This window comes from Ochlerotatus camptorhynchus, unplaced genomic scaffold (assembly GCF_037179485.1).
Source record: "Ochlerotatus camptorhynchus isolate MF236.1 unplaced genomic scaffold, CSIRO-AGI_Acam_v1.1 ptg000193l, whole genome shotgun sequence".
Classification (NCBI taxonomy): Eukaryota; Metazoa; Arthropoda; class Insecta; order Diptera; family Culicidae; genus Ochlerotatus; species Ochlerotatus camptorhynchus.
This window is the reverse complement of record NW_027040683.1, coordinates 3860362-3883531: the sequence shown is the minus strand read 5'-3', so window position 1 is coordinate 3883531 and position 23170 is coordinate 3860362. Positions and strand designations below refer to the sequence as shown.

At 42.1% G+C, this 23170-nt stretch overlaps 1 protein-coding gene across 8 annotated transcripts in view; it reads right to left on the bottom strand.

The window, feature by feature from the left end:
• Positions 1–23170, bottom strand: part of LOC135702474 (unconventional myosin-IXb-like) — a 286641-nt gene that overhangs the window by 48124 nt on the left and 215347 nt on the right. For 4 of the 8 annotated variants that reach the window (XM_065223513.1, XM_065223514.1, XM_065223508.1 and 1 more), the window contains 5 exons: positions 8581–9534; positions 8368–8510; positions 8177–8312; positions 7848–8113; positions 7492–7539 (listed from right to left, as the gene is read on the bottom strand). In XM_065223513.1, the coding sequence (XP_065079585.1) occupies positions 7492–7539; positions 7848–8113; positions 8177–8312; positions 8368–8510; positions 8581–9534 (1547 nt within the window). The remainder of the gene's footprint in view (positions 1–7491; positions 7540–7847; positions 8114–8176; positions 8313–8367; positions 8511–8580; positions 9535–23170) is intronic. The other 4 variants (XM_065223509.1, XM_065223510.1, XM_065223511.1 and 1 more) reach the window with 1 other exon arrangement.

Below are 23170 nucleotides of genomic sequence, written 5' to 3'. Positions count from 1 at the left end.
TTATCCCACTTAGGCTGATGTAAAATTGTAAATTGTATTTTTATTTTATGATATTTGATATGCGACAATTTCCCGCCAAGTTTTGAGAAGTTTCTGAACTACTTTTCATCAGCCAAAAGATCTTTATCTCCTTAACAGCTTTGCCAAATACAGTAAATTTCGAGCTGTTCAGGATCTCGAGATATTATATATGCGAAGATTTCACATATATCCTAGCGCCACGTAGTGAGAAAATTATGTAAAGTCGACCAACGAAAAAGTTTTGATCTCCTGGACAACTTTGCCGATGACAGTTTAGCAGGTCGCAGAAATTCTGTCGGCAATAACAACAAGTGCTCCCAGAAAGTCTCCCGGCTGCGACGGCATCCCGCGAGAGTTTTATTACCGCATGTTCGACGTTATCCACCGAGAGCTGAACCTGCTGCTCAACGAAGCGCTCAACGGTAATCTTCCCGCCGCATTTGTGGAAGGCATTATCGTGCTGGTTAAAAAGAGAGGAGGAGACAACACGGCACGATCCTACCGTCCGATCTCGCTGCTCAACAGCGATTACAAACTGTTCTCCCGCATTATCAAGACCAGGCTAGAGCGGGTGATGAGAGCCCACCACGTGCTGAGCGATGGACAGAAATGCTCTAACTCCGAGCGAAACATCTTCCAAGCCACCCTTGCTCTGAAAGATCGGATCGCCAGTCTCCGTCACCATCGCCGTGCCGGGAAGCTCATAAGCTACGATCTCGATCATGCGTTCGATCGGGTCCGGCACTCATTTCTCTTCTCGACCATGCGCTCCCTCGGATTCAACGAGAATCTCATCGCTCTGCTGGCGCAGATTGCCAATCGCTCAACCTCACGGCTGCTCATCAATGGGCATCTCTCTCGCTCTTTCGAAATCCAACGCTCCGTACGGCAAGGGGACCCGTTGTCCATGCACCTCTTCGTGCTGTACCTCCACCCACTGGTGGTCAGACTCGAGCAAGCGTGCGGAAATGATTTGCTAGTGGCCTACGCGGATGATATCAGCGTCATCGTCACATCGGTCGGGCAAATCGAGGCGATGAATGGTCTGTTCACTCGCTTCGAGCTAGCCGCCGGCGCCAAACTGAACTTGCGGAAGACTATTGCCATTGACATTGGGTTTTGCGAAGGCAACGCGATCATCACCCCATGGCTGCAAACAGCGAATGTAGTCAAAATTCTGGGTGTTGTCTTCGCAAACTCAATCCGCTTGATGACGACGTTGAACTGGGATGCACAGGTAGGGAAGTTCGCGCAGCAAATGTGGTTGCACTCTCTACGGACACTAACGTTGCACCAAAGAGTCATCATGCTGAACACGTTCGGCACCTCCAGGATATGGTACCTGTCGTCGATACTGCCGCCCCTTGCCAAGCACACGGCGAAAATTACATCAACGATGGGTACCTTCCTGTGGAGAGGAATGGTGGCCCACGTCCCAATGATGCAGCTAGCACGGAGCAGAGAAGACGGAGGACTGAAGTTGCATCTACCAGCACTAAAATGTAAGTCGTTGGCCATTAACCGGCACCTTCGTGAGATCGATTCCCTTCCTTATTATAGATCCCTTCTGCTCCACGTAAATCCCCGCCCAGCAATCTCTATAGATCTTCCTGACCTCAAAATAATCCTATCTAGTTTATCCCAAATTCCCCACCAAATCCAACAAAACCCCTCCGCCGATCATATCCACCAACATTTCGTTCTCCAAACCGACCTGCCAAGGGTGGAACGTAATAGCCCGACAACCAACTGGCCGCGCACGTGGCGCAACATTGCGGCGAAGCAGCTCACTTCAGCGCAGCGGACGAGACTGTACCTCCTGGTCAATGAGAAGATCGAGCATCGCAAGCTATTTTTTGTGATGCAGCGTGTGGCGGACGAGAACTGCACACATTGTGACAATCAAACGGCGGAAACTCTCCTCCATAAATTCTGCACCTGCACTCGTGTTGGCCCGGCTTGGACGGTCCTGCAGCAGAGGATAACAGGCATTTTGGATGGATGGAGACGACTCACATTTGAAGACCTGGTGAGACCTGCCTTAATAGGAATAGGAAATACGAAACGTGTGGAAATTCTTAAACTTTTTATTAATTACATCTGCTTTGTTAATGGAAGTAACGGTAGAATTGATGTAGCTGAGTTGAATTTTCATCTAGATATAGAAAACTAATTGTAAAAACACTGACAATAAAAACTAAACTTTTATTAAAAAAAAAAAAAAAAAAATATATATCTAATGCGAGAATTGCACGTGTATACAAGCGCAATGATGTGAAAAAAAAATTGAATTTCTGTCCACCAGCCAAAAGGCCTTGCCCCCCTGAAAAACTTTGCCCAAGACAGTAACATTCTATTTGGTCAGGATCTCGAGATATTTTACATGTGAGATTTTCGCGCGTATACTAACGCCACAGTGTGAAAATTCTGAACTATTGTGCACCAAGCAATAGGCATTGACCTCATGAACAACTTTTTCGAAGACAGTAATTTTCTACCTGTTCCGGATCTCGAGCTATAGCATACGCGAGAATTGTACACGTTTACTAGCGCTACGTGTTGAGAAAATTCTGGGCTACTGTTCACCAGCCAAAAAATCTTGACCCCCTGAACAGGTTTGCCTAAGACAGTAACTTTCTATCTGCTCATGATCTCGAGCTATTGTATATGCGAAAATTGCACGCGTAGTGAGAAAATTCTGAACAACTGTCCACCAAAGAAAAGATCTTGACTTCCTGAACAACTTTGCCAAAGACATTTACTCCGCAATGCCGGTCAGGATCTAGTGATGTATCACATGCGAGAACTTTACATGTATACGAGCGCTACCTAGTGAGAAGATTCTGAACTACTGTTCCCCAGCGAAAAGTTTATGATCACCTGAACAGCTTTGCCGAAGACAGTAACTTTCTATCTGGTCAGGATCTCGAGATATTTTATATGAGAATTTCACGTGTACAGTAGCGCCGCGTAGTGAGAAAATTCTCGGCTACTGTTCAGCAGCCAAAAAATCTTGACCCCCTGAACAAGTTTGCCGAAGACAGTAACTTCCTATCTGCTCAGGATCTCAAGCTATTGCATATGCGAAAATTGCACGTATATACTAGCGCCACGTAGTGAGAATTTTCTGAACTACCCTTCACTAGCAAAAAGGTTATGATCTCTAGAACAACTTTGCCGGAGACAGTAACTTTCTATCTGGTCAGGATCTCGAGATCTTTCATGTTGTAACCAATTAAGTCAAATCCCACGTAGTACGGACACCGGTTATGCGGTTTCCATTCACATTTTCTCTATTATCCGCATTTTTTTGGAGGTTAACTGTGATAAAAGTCTAGCTTGTTTAGTTAAAAACAAGTTTTTGAAGAAATACCCGTTGGTTTCTTATCGATTGGTAGCTCGGCTGCAAAATGGCAATGGAAAACTCACACTGTTGTACAAAGTACAACGCGCGAGTACTCGTGTTACAAAAGTTGGCGCGAGTAACGGAGGGTTAAGAAAGATGCTGCTAACAGAATTGTGAAGGTAACACTGGAGGTAACAGAGCCAATCTGAATCGCGGTCTTAATGAACGCAATCGGAACCGGCAGCAGTTTCAGGGAGATTAATATGCGATTCCGGCATGACCAAGGATAAAAAAATATGAAGGAACAACAGGCAGATACAAGGAGGAGGTAATCATCAAATGACTGCAACCAGTATCGAGATTCTGGACCGACATTTGGATAAACCATGGACCTCCATACAAAGGGAGAACAGTCAGACGAATTTAGTACCTAACCACAACTGCTGACACTGGGAAGCTACTGCAGGTCTATTGCTGCTACTACTACCGCCGGTGGGTATTTTAGGTTGAGTCCTTTCTATTTTCAGGAAGTAGCATTGCCCGAGTAGCATGATGATATTGCAGACAAGATTCATCTTCCACTGCCGGTTGGGTACTTGGTTTTGGCAAACGTCTGCCAGAATGACACACGGTAGAGAACTGTCTTCTTCTGGATGGACAGCTTCTGCCATGAGTCACCCTTTTCCTTCTCGCGGAGGGGCTAATCTTCGAGTGCCACTTCCTTGAAGCGGATCACCGGCAACCAGCTCGTTGAATATTATCAAAACTTTTGTCCGTCCTTGACTTGAAAATGTAAACACACAATCTCAAAAGTCACAAGTGCAGGGTTGCCAAATTTATGGATTACTGAGACTGATAGCTTGATTGCCACACTTCGGAACGTTCAGCAAAACGCTTGACCTACACGGCGAATGAGAACAACTCAAATTTGAGTTTAGTTCACTCATAATCGCCAAAAGTGCAGGAACTCAGCGATGAGTAAAATTTGTCTCATGGTTTCCTGTGGAAAACCTAAAAAATCTGCAGGAAAATGAGGAAATTGACGAAAATTTTATTCAGTCTCGGAGTAGTACCAATAGACTGAGTGAATCCAATCTTTACTTTTCTCAAATTCGTTAATTTTTCCCTGGAAAATCCTGGGAAAACATGAGGCAAATTTACTCATCACTGAGTTCCTGCACTTTTGGCGATTATGAGTGAACTAAACTCAAATGTGAGTCGTTCTCATTCGCCGTGTAGCTTTCGGCACAGATAAAGTAGTCGGCAATACCCCTTGATTGATGATGCAAACAAACGGCCCCCTTGGTTTGAACTGTCAAAAAAATGTAAACAAACCCAAGCACTATCTGATTCTCAACGTAAAGCCTACACGGTAAGAAAAAAGTACCCAACGGAAAGTTCACTTTTACCTACTTTTGACTAGTTTGTCTCCTTTTCTCCTTCTAATGTTGTCAAAAACGGAGGAGCAAAACCACCCAACAAGGGTAGTAAAGTGTGGGAACCCAACGTTGAGTATAATCATATTTACCTACTTTTGGGTACAACTAACTTACTTTTGGTTAAAAAGCCAGTGGAAAATTCCATACGAATTGCACACAAGTAAATGAAATTTACTTTGACCCGCTTTACCTACTTTTGGGTTCCTGCACTATAGTGCCGAGATGAGTGAAAAGAACTTAATTTTGGGTACTTTTTTCTAACCGTGTAGTATACAGATCAAAGCGAAACGAAATTTGAAGCACGCGAAAAATCATAAAATTTCGCTAGCGAAAAAGGTTGTGAAAAAATGAGTGTGGAACGTTTTCCAGTTTCGTTTTTTCGCAGTTTACAGTTCATGTGAAACGAAATCGATCAGTTTACACCTCCGGTGAAGTGAAAATCTGACAGATACGCTCTTTCTCGAAACGTCAACTTTTCGCTTAGCTGCTGCTCTTTTCGCGAGCACTGCATATCTAGAGTAACATTTGAAATGGGCCTATGTCCAAAACGTAAACAAATCGGGTTTTTATACCATTCTTTAGCACTGCTTGATAGCTACTAATCGTGTAGGAAAGTTCCGCGTAATCGAGAAAAATCATTAAAAATAACTCGATTTTCGAAACGGCCGGTCAACGAAATTTTTCGATTCATTAATAGGCCCGCACGCTAAAACGGCCAAGCATTCATTTATTTTATTTCATTGATAAGCCTAGTGACATAGAAGGGCCGATGATTGAAAAATTTCAAACCAAAGCTAGGCCCTACTGCTTGAGGCAGGGCCGATGATTTGTTTTGAATTTATTTGACGTTGCGAAAAGGCTTAGCAAAGGGCCTACCATTTCTGATGACAAGCACAACGGCTTAACAAAAAGGGCCAATCCATTGAAAGATTCACAAAAAAGGCTTATTAATTTATGAAATTATATTGTTATCGATTTTCATATATTTTTGAAAGGTTTTCGCATATTTTGGATGTTGTATACTGAGATACAGTTACTATTGTTATTGTGAACAATATAAATGCCTAAAATACTTCAATTTTCTTAAATATGAATTGAATACAGGCGGCCAAAATTTAAAATTCATTTTCTGGTTTGTTTACGTTTTGGACATAGGCCCATTTCAAATGTTACTCTAGATATGTGAAAAAAGTTAACGTGAGCGAAAAAGATGCGATCCACAAAATTCGATTTCGCTGGATCGTATTTGTTTACAGTTCAAAGCGAAGGGAAATATTTGTCAATTGTGTTTTTCACGCAGGTGAAAAATCTCATGAAAAATGTAGTATTTTGTATGAGATTTTCGCTTCGCTTCGATCTCTATACAGGCCTTAAGAGTAAAGACATAATTAGCGTGATATAAAGTTTTGTGATATTACAGAAATATGGATCGGGAATCGACACGTCTCGCAGTTTTCAAGCAGCTGGAGACACAGAAGTTGGTCGGTGAGATAATCAAGCTGCTTGGTGTGAATCGAAAGTTTGTCTGGCGATGCAAAAAACTATTGGACGATGGAAGAGGAGCTTCAAGAAGACCTGGGTCAAGGAGACCCCGTTCCGTTCGGATACGGGCGTTGATAAAGGCGGTGGCCAACAAAATTCGTCGGAATCCGGTAAGGTCTATAAATCAAATGGCCAAGGACTATCAGGTGTCGCGTATGACGATGCATCTTGGCTTCTATCCTTCTAAACTGCAACAACGTCAACTTCTCTCAGAAGCAGCAAACAAGAAGCGTCTGGAAAGAAGCAAAATCCTGAAGAAGAGGCTCGCGGATAACCCAGACATCGTGGTGATTTATTCGGATGAGAAGCTATTTGACGTCGGCCGCAAATTTAACCGCCAAAATGACAGAGTGCTATGGAAGCATTGGAGTTCGACTGATCCGAACAACAGTAGTTACCTCATAGTTACTGAGGGCTATTCTGCGCTACGAGTGAGGTGACTCCCCATTTGATTTGCTCGAAGAGTCACCTCACTCGCGGTGACTTTTGTCACCTCACTAGTGATAGCGAGTCATCTAACCTCACTCGCGGCGCATAATAAAGGGGGACTATTCAGCTTCAACAGTTATCTAAAATTGTGGGTGATTCATAGCTGTACGATTACTGAGCCTAAATTATTCGTCTTGGTAAAAAAAACTTTTTAATTCACCGACAACTATTCCTGATAACCAAAAACCAACCATCAGGATAGGATCGATAGATGTAAAACCAAACATAAGCATGATGTGGGAATAAAACAACATCTTTTTGGACATCACAAACACATAACAAGAACAGTCTAGAGTTCAAGAGGCAATCCATATGACACAGTAAGCAAAGATGGAAGTGATTGCACACGCACATGTTGTTTTCTTTCGTTAAAAGCTAGAAGAGGTCCCGAAAATTTTTCCAAACAGAAATAGGAAGCATAAGCTACACAGGAAGGGAACGATGCGATAAACAAGGAACCACAATCACCAACAAAAAAAAATCATAGAACAATCATTGTTCAAAGCCCTTCTTCATCAACAGACACAATAAAAGGACGCGCAAAACGACAACAACACATAGGTAGTAGGGAGAAGAGAACCAGAACAGATAAAACAATTCTAAACGAAAAACATTCACAAACTGATGACAAGAGCCGAGGGGGCTCCCACTTACGCGATTCGATTAATAGTTAGGTTCACTGATGAAACCGTCACTAGATGGCTACGCGTGGCACAGTGCACAGTGTGGAAAGAGAAAAGAGACGATGAGAAGACAATAGAGAATTTTTGTAGCAGTAACGTTTTGTGTGGTGCTATATTTTTTTGGAAATGTAAGATGATCAATGCATCAACCTTCACCTTGGAAAATGAAATACCTATACACACTACCATCACGGGAATGAGTAGCATGTAGCGCGAAAGGAGTGCATTTACGACTAAACACACACGCAGGAGGAGACGGGGAACCGACGGCATTACGACGACTGTTTGAAATGAGTGCGCGAAAGCTTGGAACCCAATTCAACTCACCTGACAATGCTCTCGTTCGGTGCCCGGTAGCGACTCTTGGTGGAGAGCTTGCTGAAGGACTGATCGGCACGTTCCTTCCGGTGTTTGGTGCCGGCAGATCTAAATGCAAAATAGCCACGAAAAAATGCTCTCAGGATGGCCCACCGGAAGACGGCCACCGGATCGGCACCGACCAGTTCCCGCACGAACGCCATGCTCGAGTTCTTCAACACACTCACAATGTCCTGCCGCATCAGGTCCAGATTCTTCTCGCGCATTTCCGCCACCTAAAACAGGCAGCCGATTAAACGAAGATCGGAGAGATTGGACAAATGCCAAGAGACACGTACCTGGTATTTCACCTTTCCGGCGTAGTGCTTGATGATAAATGCATTCTCCTTTCGCTGAGGTTTTTCGTAAAACGTGTTCTCCTTGTGGACGCTGTTGAACTTTTGCAGTAACGTCTCATTGGTAGCTCCCGGGAAGCTGTGAAAGTGAGGAATTAGACAGCGCCGAGTAGTCAAATTGTAATAGAACTTACTTGCACAAATCATCCAATATGCAGAGCAAACCCGTCGGTTTCGACTCGAACAGCTGCAGGCATCCTGAGTTGTCCAAAAACTCAATATCAGTCCATTTGATGCCTTCCCGCTTGTACTCCTTTTGTTCGTATTTGAACACGTGCTAAAAAAAATACATCAAAATCGACCCCGATTAGTAGTGGCATCTCCTACTGCACCCCCACCCAACTTACCAGGTTGAAGTAATACTGTAGATGTTCGTTGGCATAGTTGATGCACAGCTGTTCGAAGCTGTTCTGCAACCCAAAATCCTCGAACCCGAAGATATCCAGCACCCCGATCGAGTGCCCGGTGTGCACGGTTTGGTCCTTGTTCAGCAACGCGTGGTTCACCTGCAGCACGATCCAATCGAACAGCGCTCCGTACAGACACTTCGCCAACGCATCCCTCGCGGCGATCGCTTCCGGCAGTTTGTACTGCATGATCAACGTTTCACCGCTGGCCTTCACCCGTTTGGAAGTCAGTGCCGACAGGAGCGTTTCCTGTTTGACCCGCAACAGTTCCGATATCAGTCCCACCACCTCCGGATTCCGAACCTGTACACTTTCGTCGTGATGGTAAGTGGATTTCTTCGGAAAGAACTCCACATTGCCCAGCAGCAGCACTGCCGACAGAACGGCAAACAACCTCCGTTGCTTCTCCGCCGAAAACCCCACCATCTCCATGCTCTGCTTCAGTCGCGAAAATTCATACTTTTCGTCACAATTTTCCAACGTTAGGTTCTTGGCATTCAGATAGTGGTACTTCTCCGCCGGTAGCAGATGCAACGCAACCCGTTCCTGTTCCGTCGCCCCCGAAAGCAGATAGTAGAACACATGGTAGTTTCGCTCGTAGTACCCCTGGGACACTATCCGGCTCTTCTCCAGCAGGTACTTCTGGACGACCGCCCCCTGAACCATCCCATTCTCCCGATAGTTCACCTGGATGAACTTGCCGAACCGACTGCTGTTGTTGTTGTGCGCCGTTTTGGCATTGCCGAACGCCTCCAGCACCGGACCGGCACTGAGGATCGTCTGCTCCACGCCGGACCCGTGGGCCCCCTTCTGCGACAGGGCCGTCAGGTGGTGCAGCAGGAAGTTTGTGCTCTCGGTTTTGCCCGAACCGCTTTCGCCACTGATTACGATACACTGCGAATGAAATAGATAGAAATAGAAGGCGTTAGCAATGTTGGGTGGAGTTCTTAAAATTATTGTAGTTGTTTATATGGACAACATAGTTGCTACCAAGTGGTGATATTGTCTGATAAACGGATGCACTTTGAGCGGACAGTTAAAACATCTACGCTACATCCTCAGAAACCTAAACCTAAACAACGAGCAAATACGTAAATCTCTGGTCAATGTGATCGGCAATACTCAATGCATCTTAGAATGATCTACTGTTTGAAAGCTCGTGTGATTTGATATGTCATGTGATGTGCCACATGAGCAAACAAATATTCTGTATGTACTGCTGTATCTCAAGATTATGATTATGATTAGAAGGATGATGTCTATATAATCAGGATCTGGAAGTGTAGCAGAACAGAATATTTGCATGCACAGTAGCGCCGTCTAGCGACAGAATTCAGAATTGATATGTCCACCTCCCGGTAGTCTTACGCCTCCTGATCAACTATGCTGAAAACATCACCCTTCTATATAATCAGGATATAGAGATGCAGCAGTTCTGAATATGTACTAGCTGAGTGGTGCGAAGTGAAATTTTCTTCATGTTGGTAGTGTTGAAATAAACGTTTCATCACCGTCGGTTGGTAGAGAGAAGTGTCAAACGGCTTTTTGTGCAGAGCCGATTCGTGACTTTGTGATTGTTTGTTGACATTGTTCATAGCTGGAGTTTTTACGGAGTGGAATAAAATTCAGAATGAAGTGTTTTGCTCACTTTTGCAATTATAAAGATGGACACGACGAAAAGCGAAGCCTATTCAGTGGAAGTGCTGTCGAAATTCCCTGGGACCTCCAATGGCAACGATTTGACTTCCCTTCCCTGACAAACTCTATAGAACCCCCGTAGAACCTCGCTGGCAGCAACTAAAATATCCACTGAAACCTCTTCTGTCGCGGGAAAAATCTGTTGAAATTTCCTGGAACTTTTGTACTAGGGTAAACGCTCCTATAGTTGCGGTACGTTAGAAGCGTTAGGTTCCTATAGTTGTGTATGCAGACTCCATACACAACTATAGGAACCTAACGCTTCTAACGTACCGCAACTATAGGAGCGTTTCCCCTATCATCATTAATCTCCTTAGAACGTTCTCCGAAGTCACAGTCGTTCCTGAGCGAAAAAAAATCGGAGGGTTTTTTTCAGCGCAGGAGTCTACTTTGGTCCAAAATACGCCATAATACTGTTATTTTTAATTGTTTGAGTCGTTTCGAATCACGTTTTTAAAAAGATCAAAAACATTACTGAAAAATATTTATTTTTTATTTTGGACGATAACAATACTTCTATCTATTTCAACGAACCACAATGATAAAAAAGTGGTTCGATTTGACAGCTCGAAAGTGGTTCGATTTTGAGGTCCGTCTTCGCACCACTCAGGCTGTGAACCATTTGCCGAGTTAAATTTAACTCGTGGTTAAAAGTGACATTTCGAAAGTTATTCTGTATGTTCGATATATTTGCCTGGCCACTAGCACCGCCTAGTGGTAGAATTCCGATTTTATTTGTCCACCACCCAACAGCCCTAGACCTTCTGATCAATTTAGCTTCACCTTTCTAATAATGAGGATTTTTAGATACAGCAATACATGATTTAAGGTTACCCGTAAAAGCCCGGACAAACTTTTTATTTTCAAAAATGTGTATCTCAGAGAAGCCATGGCCGATTAAATTGAAGTTAACGATAACGATAGAGAGCAGTCATAAGAACCCATGCCTACCTTGGAATCGCTTCCGGATGTTTCGGATTATGGATCCATATGATCAAATTTATTATCTATCATAACCATATCAAGCAACATATTAAATCACATCTACTCGGCGAAATATGGCCAATGACATTCAAAACAACAAGCATGGTTACCGTAAAACCGGATCCGGGTGTTCCGGATTATGCTTTCACATGGTCAAATATGATATTTCTCACAACCATATCAAGCGACATATCAAATCACATCTACTCGACGAAATATGATAAATGGCATGCAACACGACATCCATAGAGCCATATGGCCATCGTAGAATCGGTTCCGGATGTTCCGGATTATGGTTCTACATGATAAAATTTGATAACTCCGATAACATATCAAATCACATCTACTAGACGAAATATGACCAATGTCGCTCAAAACTACAACCATAGAGCCAAATGGCCACAATAAAACCAGTTCTGGATATTCCGGATTATGGATCCGTGTGGTTAAGTTTGATATATATCATAACCATATCAAAAGACATATCAAATCACATCTACTCCGGGAACCATGATCTGGATCCACATGGTCAAACCATCTCTCATAGCCACTTTAGAAACGGCTCTGGATATTCCGGATTGTTGTTCCATATGGTCGAAATCATTGTCTCTCATGGTTATGGCAAGTGACCTCAAAACATTATCCATATGACCACCGTAAAACTAATTCGGATATTTGTATGGTGGCAGTGGAAACATGAATAGAGGAGCTAATTGATACCTTACAATAGCTTTCTGATGATCCAGTTAATGGATGTACATTCTGCAAATTTATGATTAATCATTATATCATACGATTGGGGTTGTAGTACCGGTATTAGCGGTATCGGTTTTACCGGTAATACCGGGTGATTTTCTGCTACCGATATACCGGTACTGGCACGTGAAAATACCGATATTTTCGGTACTGCACCGTTCGAAAAATTCATGTAAATTTCTGCGAGGTATAGCGCACATAAATTATTGCATGCAAGCTTGTAAACGATTTCGCTGTTTATGCCAAGTGTGGCTCAAAATTAAACCAAGGGAGATTTTACGCGATAGTTAAAATTCAGAATTTTTTTTCTGTGTGATCATTAGAAAAATGCTACAGCTAATTTCAAATTTTGATGTTCAAGTCCTGGGCAGTTTCAAGATCTTTAAGGCTGAGTTCTGATAAGTTCAGGGCAGGTTAGAGAGCATCGGGAAAGTTTTGAGAAATTCCGTGCAGTTCCATGAATATCCGAAAAAAAACTTGGATACATTTGGGAAATTTCAAAACTTCAGATTTTTTAGAAAAGTTCAGGGCCTATCGATTAATTAAAACAAACTGCAGATGATCCAAGAGCCAGGGTGCCTTCCATTCATTTTGACTAAACAAATGTTTTATGATATTATGGAATAATAAGATAATATGATAATATTTTGTTTGTGTAAGCAATAAGAAAATATTGTGAAGTTTGTGTTTCACACATAATACCTACCAATTTTGCTACATGAGAATCGCAATAAGCGATTTTGTGATTTATCCCACCCACTCTTTGCTCTTCACTCTTCGCGAAGAGGCGATCAGAAAATCGCTCATTGTGACTCTGTCAAAGCTAAATTTGCAGGTGTGATGTGTCAAACACAAACTTTACAATATTTTCTTGATACTTACACATACAAAATATCATCATATTATCTTATGAACCCATAATTCCATGCAACATTGTTATAGTCAAAATGAATGGAAGGCACCCTGCCAAGAGCAATATCTAGAAAACTTCAAAGAATTTGAGAGCATCATGATCATCTGGAAAATAACGCTTACGCATGAGCATGATTGACCGCCCGCGGATGCTACTCCGTTATTACACGGAGAACCAATAGACGATGCTTGGTACTAGCATTCATCCTCAATGTATAAAAAATTCTGATCTCAATGTAGGAAATACCAACGCCCGAACGCAGGTCATGTAAATGATGGGTAGGAATGTGTTGACGTAACACCCTCTTATGTTTAACCCGAGGAATCCTCAGCACTGCTACTAGAAATCACTGGGATGTTGAATAAAAGGGTTGGATTTGCAGCAGAATTCATTTTGCAGGATAAGCTGAATTGACGTCCTAACGATCCTATACCGTGAAAGAACTTGGGATTGAACCCACGGTCTTCTGCTCAGTAAGCAAAAACGTTTGTCACTAGTCAAAGGAGCTCCTTATATTACGACACACCACTTGAGACGAAGTTTTGTTATTACCATGTACTCATATTAACAAATAAAGCGATTAAGGGGGGCCTAAGATTATACTCATGATCAGTGATGCAAAATATCATGACACTCACGTGACACTCGTCTTCGCATCAACCGACTATCGCTGACAGATCGTTTTGTCACGCAGTTAGAGTTAGAGATATGGCAAACAACAATCACCAGTAATGGTCGCTGCTCACTAGCAAAACGTTACACTCGCTGCTGATGATGAAAAGCACAACGAAAACAGTGAAGACTTCTGCAGTACGATCATGAGAAAAAGCGAAACGACAGAAGAAAATGAAAACAATGCCTGTGCATTCCAACTTCGTCTCGGCAGGCGCGACTGTGTGAGTTACAAACAAAGCAGGCAACATGAAACGGAAGCTGTTGGGCTCAGTCACCAACACACTCACATAAGCAAGCAAAGCAGCAACTGCTTCAAAAAGAGCACAGATGCGTGTCGTGATTGTCGGGAATGACCAGATCGGTGATGGATCACAACAGAAGACGACATTCATCAGTTGCTTTTTACTTCTTTCGTCAACTTGATGGATGGTCATGGAGAGAGCTTCGACGAGCACATTGATAGGAATGTACAAAGCGTTACTACCATCAGCTGTTTGGCGATCGTGATTGTGATAGGTCGCAACTCTGTTCATGATGTTCTGCTCAGTAAGCAAACACGGTCGCTCTATGGCCACCGAGTCCCTCATATCTCATCATACAATCTACGATCGCGTTGTTATTGCAACCATTCACACCCGGCACCGACGACGATACCGACAAGTTTCGAAAAACGTACGAGAATCAAGAAATTTGACATGATAATCAGGACAATTACGGGGTGTTTAATGAAGTTTCGAGATTTTCAGGAAAATTCTGAAAACTCTATGTTAGTTCCATTAAAAATAAGCTTTCCGCGGTACTGAAGTACGAATTGATTTTTCTAAAATTAATAGAAAACTACTAAGAATCTAAGACCATTAGTTCTTTCGATTTTTTTTAATTTACGTGTACAAATGTTTTTCCTAAGGCATCATGGCAAAAACTTGGACTCAAAAAACCGCATAAATCGGATTGAAATTACAAAGGACTTCTGATAACTTATGATAGCTCTGGGAACTTCAAAAACTACGGGTAAGTTTTAAGATCCTAAATTTTAGGTTCCACTCTTCACAGGGCTTTTCCATACATTTCTAGAAAATTTCAAGAACTGTTGCATTAAATTCAGGAAAATTGCTGGAGCTTACCGGAAGTTAAAAATTTTAAATGACTTCAATTGAGTTTAAAAAATTTAAGAAAACTTCAGAGAAGTACAAAGAACTTAATATGAATCCCAAGAACATCAGACAAGTTAGTTATTGAGATCTGCAGACAGGCTCATACAGTGTATCGCAAAATTGAGCGTACACCTTAGTGGATTTTTTTTTTAAACATGTAAATAGATATATTTTTTTAAAGCTTGGCTGGTGGTTGAACAGATATTTATTGATTTTTCGCTATAGTTTTGGAATTTATTGGAAGAACCTGTATGAAGTTAGATTTATTTCAGTAAAACACTCGATTTTGAACTTTTTATCTATCGGACGAATTTAGAAAAAAATAGTGGTATATAAATGATCTTTATTATGACTAAAAATGAGAAAAATTCCATGAAGTTTAGTTCATTGTATTTTAAGATATTAAGGTATTTCAAGAAAAAAGTGTTTTTCTCAAATAGCTCTTATTTTTAATAAACGCAAACAAATAAGCCCAATACTGTACCAATAATTGATAAATGATTGAGCAACCAAAAATTCAGACACGCATTTCTTTCAATTGGGCTTTTACAGCCTAGTTTACAGATGTTTCTCGCAAAATTTAAGGACATCTGTACGCTCAATTTTGAGATACACTGTAGATCTTAAGGGCAGTCCCAATAACTCCAGGAAAGTCCAGACTTTTGGGGTAGTTTAAAGAGTCATTAAGGGTTAATTTCTAAACTATAAATTCAGGATAGCTCCATGAAAATTTCGAGAAACTTAAGTTCAGAGAACTCCTGAGTAATTAAGAAAGCTTCATACATATTTTGGAAACATAACAGTCCAGAAATGATCTGGGAATATCTTCAAGTGTAAAACTTCTATGTAGCATCAAGAACATCAGTTCAATTAACGTAACTAGAAACTCATGGGATTTCCAAAAACTTCAGCAAAGGAGAGAAGGTTTTAAGTTTTAAGGCACTTTCATTATTTTTGGAATGTTCAGAGTATTTCAAGGATCATTAGAGATCTGCAAAGCTGTTTCTTTAGTTTATTGTTGAAACATTCAAAAATTTCCGGGAAGTTATAGATAATACCAAAAATCGCAGGAATGTTTCAAACCATAAGAAATTGCTGAGAACTTCTTTATAATTTAGGGAACGTTGTCGGGGAGGAACGAAAGCTTCAGGTAAGTCCAAAGCTAGTGTGAGATTTTACGAGCATTTAGAATTGATATTTAGATGAGTCGCCCCCCTCGCTTTCTTCATGGTGTTGCTCTAATCCAGAGCTGCCAGGTGGTTTTATAAAAAATCTGTATCCACTCTATTAAAAAATCTGTATTTTCTGTATTGACGATTTTTTCTTAATTAATCATGTTTTGTTGTTTTACAAATACAGTGCATACAAAATAACCATAAAAAGTGCTTAACCACCTATTCGGGCTATCGTACTAACCATACGGGATATAATTGCGCCATTTGTGATATCGTCCGTACTTATTTATAAGAGTGATATGAAGCCGTTTGAAAATGTATGGAGATTTTAGTTTCTATTCATTATCTTCCCGATAAGCAGTTTTAAATGCAAAAAAGTGCACGAGTTCATTACTATTTGATATTTTTAATATAGATGAATACAATTAATTACATCATTTGTGTGGTAGTTACACCGAAAAGTCGAGAGATGTCGCCCCGCCAGTGCTGGTAAAATCATTTTTGCAGTATGGAGAATATCAGAAAATCCACAATTTCTTACGAAATACATTTTCAATGCAAGTAAAATGTTTACGAGTACTTAATTGTATTTGTACCATTTTAATGTGCTCGGGCACTTTTCTTGTATTTAACATACATGCTTATATTGGAAATATTCAATTAATACTGTAAATCCCCATACAATCTCAAATCGTTTACTACCAGCTCCATATGCATCCGAAAGCGGTTGGTCCTCTGGTTGTGAATGCTGTCAAAAACACCATAACATGATTAATTGTCGATGGAAATTTGATAGGTTCCCGAGCAGAGGGTGAGAACAAAATCAAAACAAGAATTATGTTGTTTTCATTATTCCTGATAACTCAAATTGATTTCATTTTGATGGAGTTGATGGCTAACAGAACAAAAATGAGAGCTAAAAGATATGCGAAGAATATCAAAATTATAACATATATTGATATTAGTGAGAACTGCTTGATAACTTATTTTGATATAGATTTTTTTTCTCAAGCATTTTATAAAAATCTGTATAAATCTGTATTGTAATTTAAAAATCTGTGATAAAACTGTATTCTGTATCGGGTCTGTATTAAGATTAAAAAATCTGTATAATACAGATAAATCTGTATAAATGGCAGCGCTGCGTCTAATCTGTAGTAAGGGACAATTGATGAAAAATTCATGAAAAACCATGAAGAAGGAGCTGTCGCGCGGTATGTTTTGGTGTAAAAATAGATTTTTCCCCTGCTACAGGTTCCTCGGGGGGCATTCTTGTGGTTCAGGAAGCGGCCAATGTGGTCACTGATCCATATTAAAGCCTATAGAAAGCATAATCATGAAAAACCACGAAGAAAGAGCTTTTGCAAGGCATGTTTTGGTGTAAAATGGCAGAGGTTAGGAATAAATGACGTTGAGACATTCAGACTAGTCGCCAATGGTAAGAATGTCAGCAGTCTGTCATTCATTTCGTTCAAACTCGGTATGAGTCCTGAGCTGAAAGCAAAGGCTCTTTCGACTGCAACGTGGCCAAAGGGAATACTAGTCCGTGAGTTCAAGGACAACAGGAATGTTACAAATTTTTGGAACCCTTCTCGAACGCCAAATGCCAATTTATCCCCCAGCATGGAGTCACCCAATTACCCGGATCACCAAGACAACACCATGACATAATAAGTGACAAATCCCATCGCTGCACAGAGCTCGTCAACCAACATGTTCCTGAATGGCCGGTTTCGTCATTGCCATCTTCTTTGACACATGTTTCACTTGTCTCTACCGAACTTCATCCAAACTCTTTGCCAGTCCAGCAAATTCCATTTGGCTTTTCTTATCAGCCACAGTTAGGCAGCTGTACACTGGGACGCACCGAATTTGGCCTCATGGAAGCCCTTGTACCTCCCACCACAGTCGAGCCATTCCAGCCAGCATTCAGCAGTCGTCCCGGCCCTGCCTGTGGGAGTAGTGCAGGGGTCTTCCAACTCTACAGCATAGGCAAGTCAACTTCTGTTATCGATTCAACGACTCCTGATCCGCTCATTGCTTCCAGACAATATTCGCCTGCACCATCAAGGCATCATTCGCAAGTTGCTCAGATTCTAGGACGTATTGAAACTATACCTGCTCCTTCAGACTTGCTGCTGTATTATCAGAACGTCGGTGGTATCAACTGTGATGTCGACGATTTTCGCGTAGCTACCTCGGATCTTTGCTACGACATCATTATTCTCACGGAGACATGGTTGGATTCACGCACGCTCTCTCGTCAGGTGTTCGGCGACGATTATGAAGTTTTCCGTTGCGATAGGAATGCTGCTAATAGTCGGAAAGTTAAAGGTGGAGGTGTTTTAGTGGCTATAAATTCTAGGTTTAGAGCGAGGTTACTAGAAAATAATGCTTGGACATGCTTAGAGCAGGTGTGGACGTCGATTAATTTGGGCGATCGTACCTTGTTTATCTGTGCGGTTTACTTTCCTCCCGACCGTATACGGGAGCGTGACCTCATCGAAACCCATTGCCAATCGGTTTTCTCTGTTCTGGATACCGCCAAAGCAACCGATGAAGTTATTGTGTTTGGTGACTTCAATCTCCCCGGGATTTCATGGAAAAAAAAACACGCAACGGCTTCCTCTATCCTGACATGGATCACTCTGTCATCCATTCCTACGCTTCGCTCCTTCTGGACAATTACAGCTCAGCCACTCTTTCTCAAATCAACCATGTTATTAACCAGAACAACCGCAGTTTGGATCTTTGTTTTGTAAGCGCCAAGGACATGGCTCCTTTCTTATGCGAGGCGCCCACTCCTCTGGTGAGACTGGATCGTCACCACCCGCCGCTACTGGTGACGTTAAGTACTAAGCTGATGCATGATTTTAATATTTCACCTGCCACCGTTTCCTACGATTTTACAACGCCGACCATGGTAGTATCGCCGAGTTACTCTCCAATTTAGATTGGGACGACTTATTGGACACCGTTGACATTGAGTCCGCCGCTCAAACTATTTCAAATGTCTAGGCATATATCATTGACAGACACGTTCCGAAAAACATTCATCATCATACGACCCATCCACCATGGCATACGAGCGAATTTCGTCGACTGAAATCCAGAAAGAGAGCCGCTCTTAGCAAGCACCGCACACTATCCTTTCAACGTGACTATGTCAGGATCAATCACGCATACAAACGAGTTGCGAAACGGTGCTTTCTTCAGTATCGACGTGGATTGCAGAGAAAGCTTAAGTCACGTCCCAAGCAGTTTTGGAAGTTTGTCAACGAACAACGCCATGAAGCTGGTCTGCCGTCGTCTATGACACATAATGGTAACGTGGCCTCATCTACGCAAGATATCTGTCAGCTGTTCTCTGAAAAATTTGCTAGTGTCTTCACGGACGAGAGACTGAGTGACGACCATGCCCGACTGGCTGCCAGTTACGTACCACTCTCTGGCCAAACCATGAGTAGAATTGACATCAATCCCGAGATGTTTTTCAGGGCTTCCTCGAAACTCAAGTCGTCGTACAATCCGGGTCCTGACGGAATTCCATCGACGTTCCTCAAAACGCACTTGGACAGTTTGTTGTCTCCACTGCTGCACGTTTTTCAACGGTCTGTGGACGTCGGTGTTTTCCCATCCTGTTGGAAGCTAGCGCACATGTTTCCAGTACATAAAAAAGACAACAAACAGGACGTTGGCAACTACCGTGGCATCACTTCGCTTAGCGCTGTTGCTAAATTGTTCGAATTCGTTGTTATTAAACCGTTACTCGCTCACTGTAAGCCGTATATTAGTATCGACCAGCATGGCTTCATGGCTGGTCGCTCCACTGCCACTAACTTGCTGTGCCTTACTTCCTACATCTCTAACAGTATGTCGGATCGTGCTCAGACGGATGTCATTTATGCTGACTTATCTGCTGCCTTCGATAAATTGAATCACCGCATATCAATCGCTAAACTGGACAGGCTTGGTATCCACAGCTGCCTTTTGCAATGGTTTCAGTCGTACCTCATCGATCGCTATGTTACTGTTGTCATTGGTGATCACCAGTCCCGTACGTTCTCTGCCACATCCGGCATACCCCAGGGTAGTCACCTGGGACCGATGATTTTCCTGATTTATTTCAACGACGTGAATCTGGTAATTGAGGGACCACGATTATCTTACGCAGATGACCTTAAACTCTACCTCCGAATTCACTCAATTGAAGACTGTTGCTTCCTTCAACGTCAGCTGAATGCTTTTGCTGATTGGAGTATTCTGAATCGTATGGAGATTAACCCGTCCAAATGCTCGGTTATCTCTTTTTCGCGCAAGAAAGAGACTATTATGTTCAAGTATGTTTTGTTAGGCACTGAAATTGAGCGCGTCAGCCAAATTAAGGACCTAGGCATGATTCTGGATACAAAACTCTCTTTCAAGCAGCACATCTCGCACGCCATCGACAAAGCTTCCAGAATTCTAGGGTTTATCTTCAGGATTGCCAAAGACTTCACGGATATCTACTGCCTTAAATCGTTGTACTGCTCCTTGTCTCGCTCCATATTAGAATACTGCTCGGTTGTCTGGACTCCTCACTACAACAACGGTGTCGAAAGAGTTGAGTCTGTTCAGCGACGGTTCCTGAGATATGCGCTGCGTAAACTGCCGTGGACGGATTCCTTCCGATTGTCTAGCTATGAAAGTCGTTTGCAACTGATCCATCTGGAGCGCCTGTCGGTCTGAAGAGATACAGCAAGGGCATTGCTAATTGCGGATATTTTGCAAGGACGCACCGATTGCCCTGTCCTCCTTGAGAAAATTGACATCAATGTTCAACCCCGAGCCCTACGGAATAATTCAATGCTGCGCCTGCCCATACAGCGAACTAATTATAGCATGTTCGGTGCAATCGGTGGTTTACAGAGACTCTTCAATAGTGTCTCCGCACTGTTTGATTTTGACCTGACTCGCCAGCTGCTTCGCCGGAGGTTTAGCTCGTTTTTTTCTAGATCAGTTTAGTTTGTTTAGTAATGTTCATTTTTTTACGAGATGACTATCTATGTACTTATTGATGTTTTGTTTTAGTACTTTTCATATTAAGTTTATTTTTTTTTTTTTTTATTAATTTATTTGTACAGGCTCAATCGAATAAACTTTACAGAGCCGAGTTATCATTTGCATTATACATGATTCATGTCTTAAATCTAGAGTTAAAGGAATTGAACCGATTACTCGCGGTCGTCTCGAGGTTAGTGGAGATTTACAATTTTTTGGATGGGGAAAGGGAGAAGGAGGTTTGAAATATGATTTATTATACAAATATTTAATTAATCCTAAAACATGAACTTATTTCTATTCATCTTGAAGACAAACATAAAAAAAAAAACTACACGCACAATACACAAACTAAACACAAGGTTAATCAAACTTACAATCTAAGGTTAGTATTCTTAAAGTAAACATATATGAGTTTCATAAACTCCAGATCACGTCTAGCCAAAATATCCCGAACTGGAACATTAGGTTGTCTACCTCGAGCCCGAAGGGAATCGCATAGCTCAGATCTGACTCCACGATGCTCAGCACAAGACCAAAGGATGTGATCGGCGTCTTGGTAACCTTGTCCACATTCACAGAGATTGCTGTCTCCCAGCCCAACACGAAACAAGTGAGCGTTTAACGAATAGTGATTGGACATGAGGCGAGACATCAGACGAATGAAGTCTCGACCCACATCCAACCCCTTGAACCAAGGACTCTTCGACACCTTAGGGATGATCGAGAATAGCCATCGTCCCAAACTTCCTTCACTCCATTTATTTTGCCAGCTGGCGAGCGACTGTTGAATATTAAGTTTAAGTTACATCATTGGGGCAAATAACGCCTGTTGATGTTCAGTCATATAAATAAATAAATAAATTGTCCGCTGCTACAGGTTCCCCCACGGGAATCCTTTGACTCCAAGAGCGATCAATGTGGTCAATGTTCCATTTAAAGTTTATGAAAAACCTATTCATAAAAAAACATGAAGAAAAAGCTGTCGCACGGCATTTTTTGGTGTAAACTTGCAGTTGTCTGCTGCTACAGGTTCTCCCGGGCGCATCCCTTTGTAGAGCGGCCAATGTGGTTAATGATCCATTTAAAGTCTATCGAAAGCCTATTGATTAAAAACCATGAAGAAAGACCTATTGCACGGCATGTTTTGGTGTAAAAATACAATTTTCCTCTACTACTGGTTCCCCCGGGGGCATCCCGGAGGTTTCGAGAGCGGTTTAAATGATGCATTTAAAGTCTATCGAAGCCTATTGATTAAAAATCATGAGGGAAGAGCTGTCGCACGACATGTTTTGCCTGATTACAAGATCTGACCGCATTCCAGGGAAATGGCCATAACTCGGTTAATTATAAGCTGATATTAGTTCTTGGCGTATCATTCGCTTTGGAAATGGCTCTTCTTTCCGTGAAAAAACTAAATATTGATTTTCAACCGGCATTCTATAGAAAACCACAACACAAATTAACCAAGTTAGACAAACTTTTTGGAAACCCAGAATATCTCCGGTATCCGGTGACCATGGTTATTTCCGTGGCTACTCTATAAAATTATATTAATTTTCAGCCGAATGCATTTGAAATTTTTGTGTAGGAATAAGAATTTGAGCGGGGTTACATACATTTACATTTATTTGTACAACATCACATTTAAGATAAGACATAATCAACAATAGCACGCCACAATACTCAGTTTGCAGCTGCCGCTCTCCATCCTCGGTCATGACCAATGCTCGCTAGATCACGCTCTACCTGGTCCGCCCATCGTGCTCTCTGCGCTCCACGCCTTCTTGTGCCAACCGGATCAGTAGCGAACACCAACTATGCAGGGTTGTTGTTCGGCATTCTTGCAACCTGCCCTGCCCATCGCATCCTTCCGGCTTTGGCCACCTTCTGGATGCTGGATTCGCCGTAGAGTGCAGCGAGCTCGTGGTTCATTCTTCGCCGCCACTCACCGTTCTCCTGTACACCGCCGAAGATCGTCCTTAGCACACGTCGCTCGAAAACTCCGAGTGCTTGCAGGTCCTCCTCGAGCATAGTCCATGTCTCGTGTCCATAGAGGACCACCGGTCTTATTAGCGTTCTGTACATGGTACATTTGGTGCGGGGGTGAATCTTTTTTGACCGTAGTTTCTTCT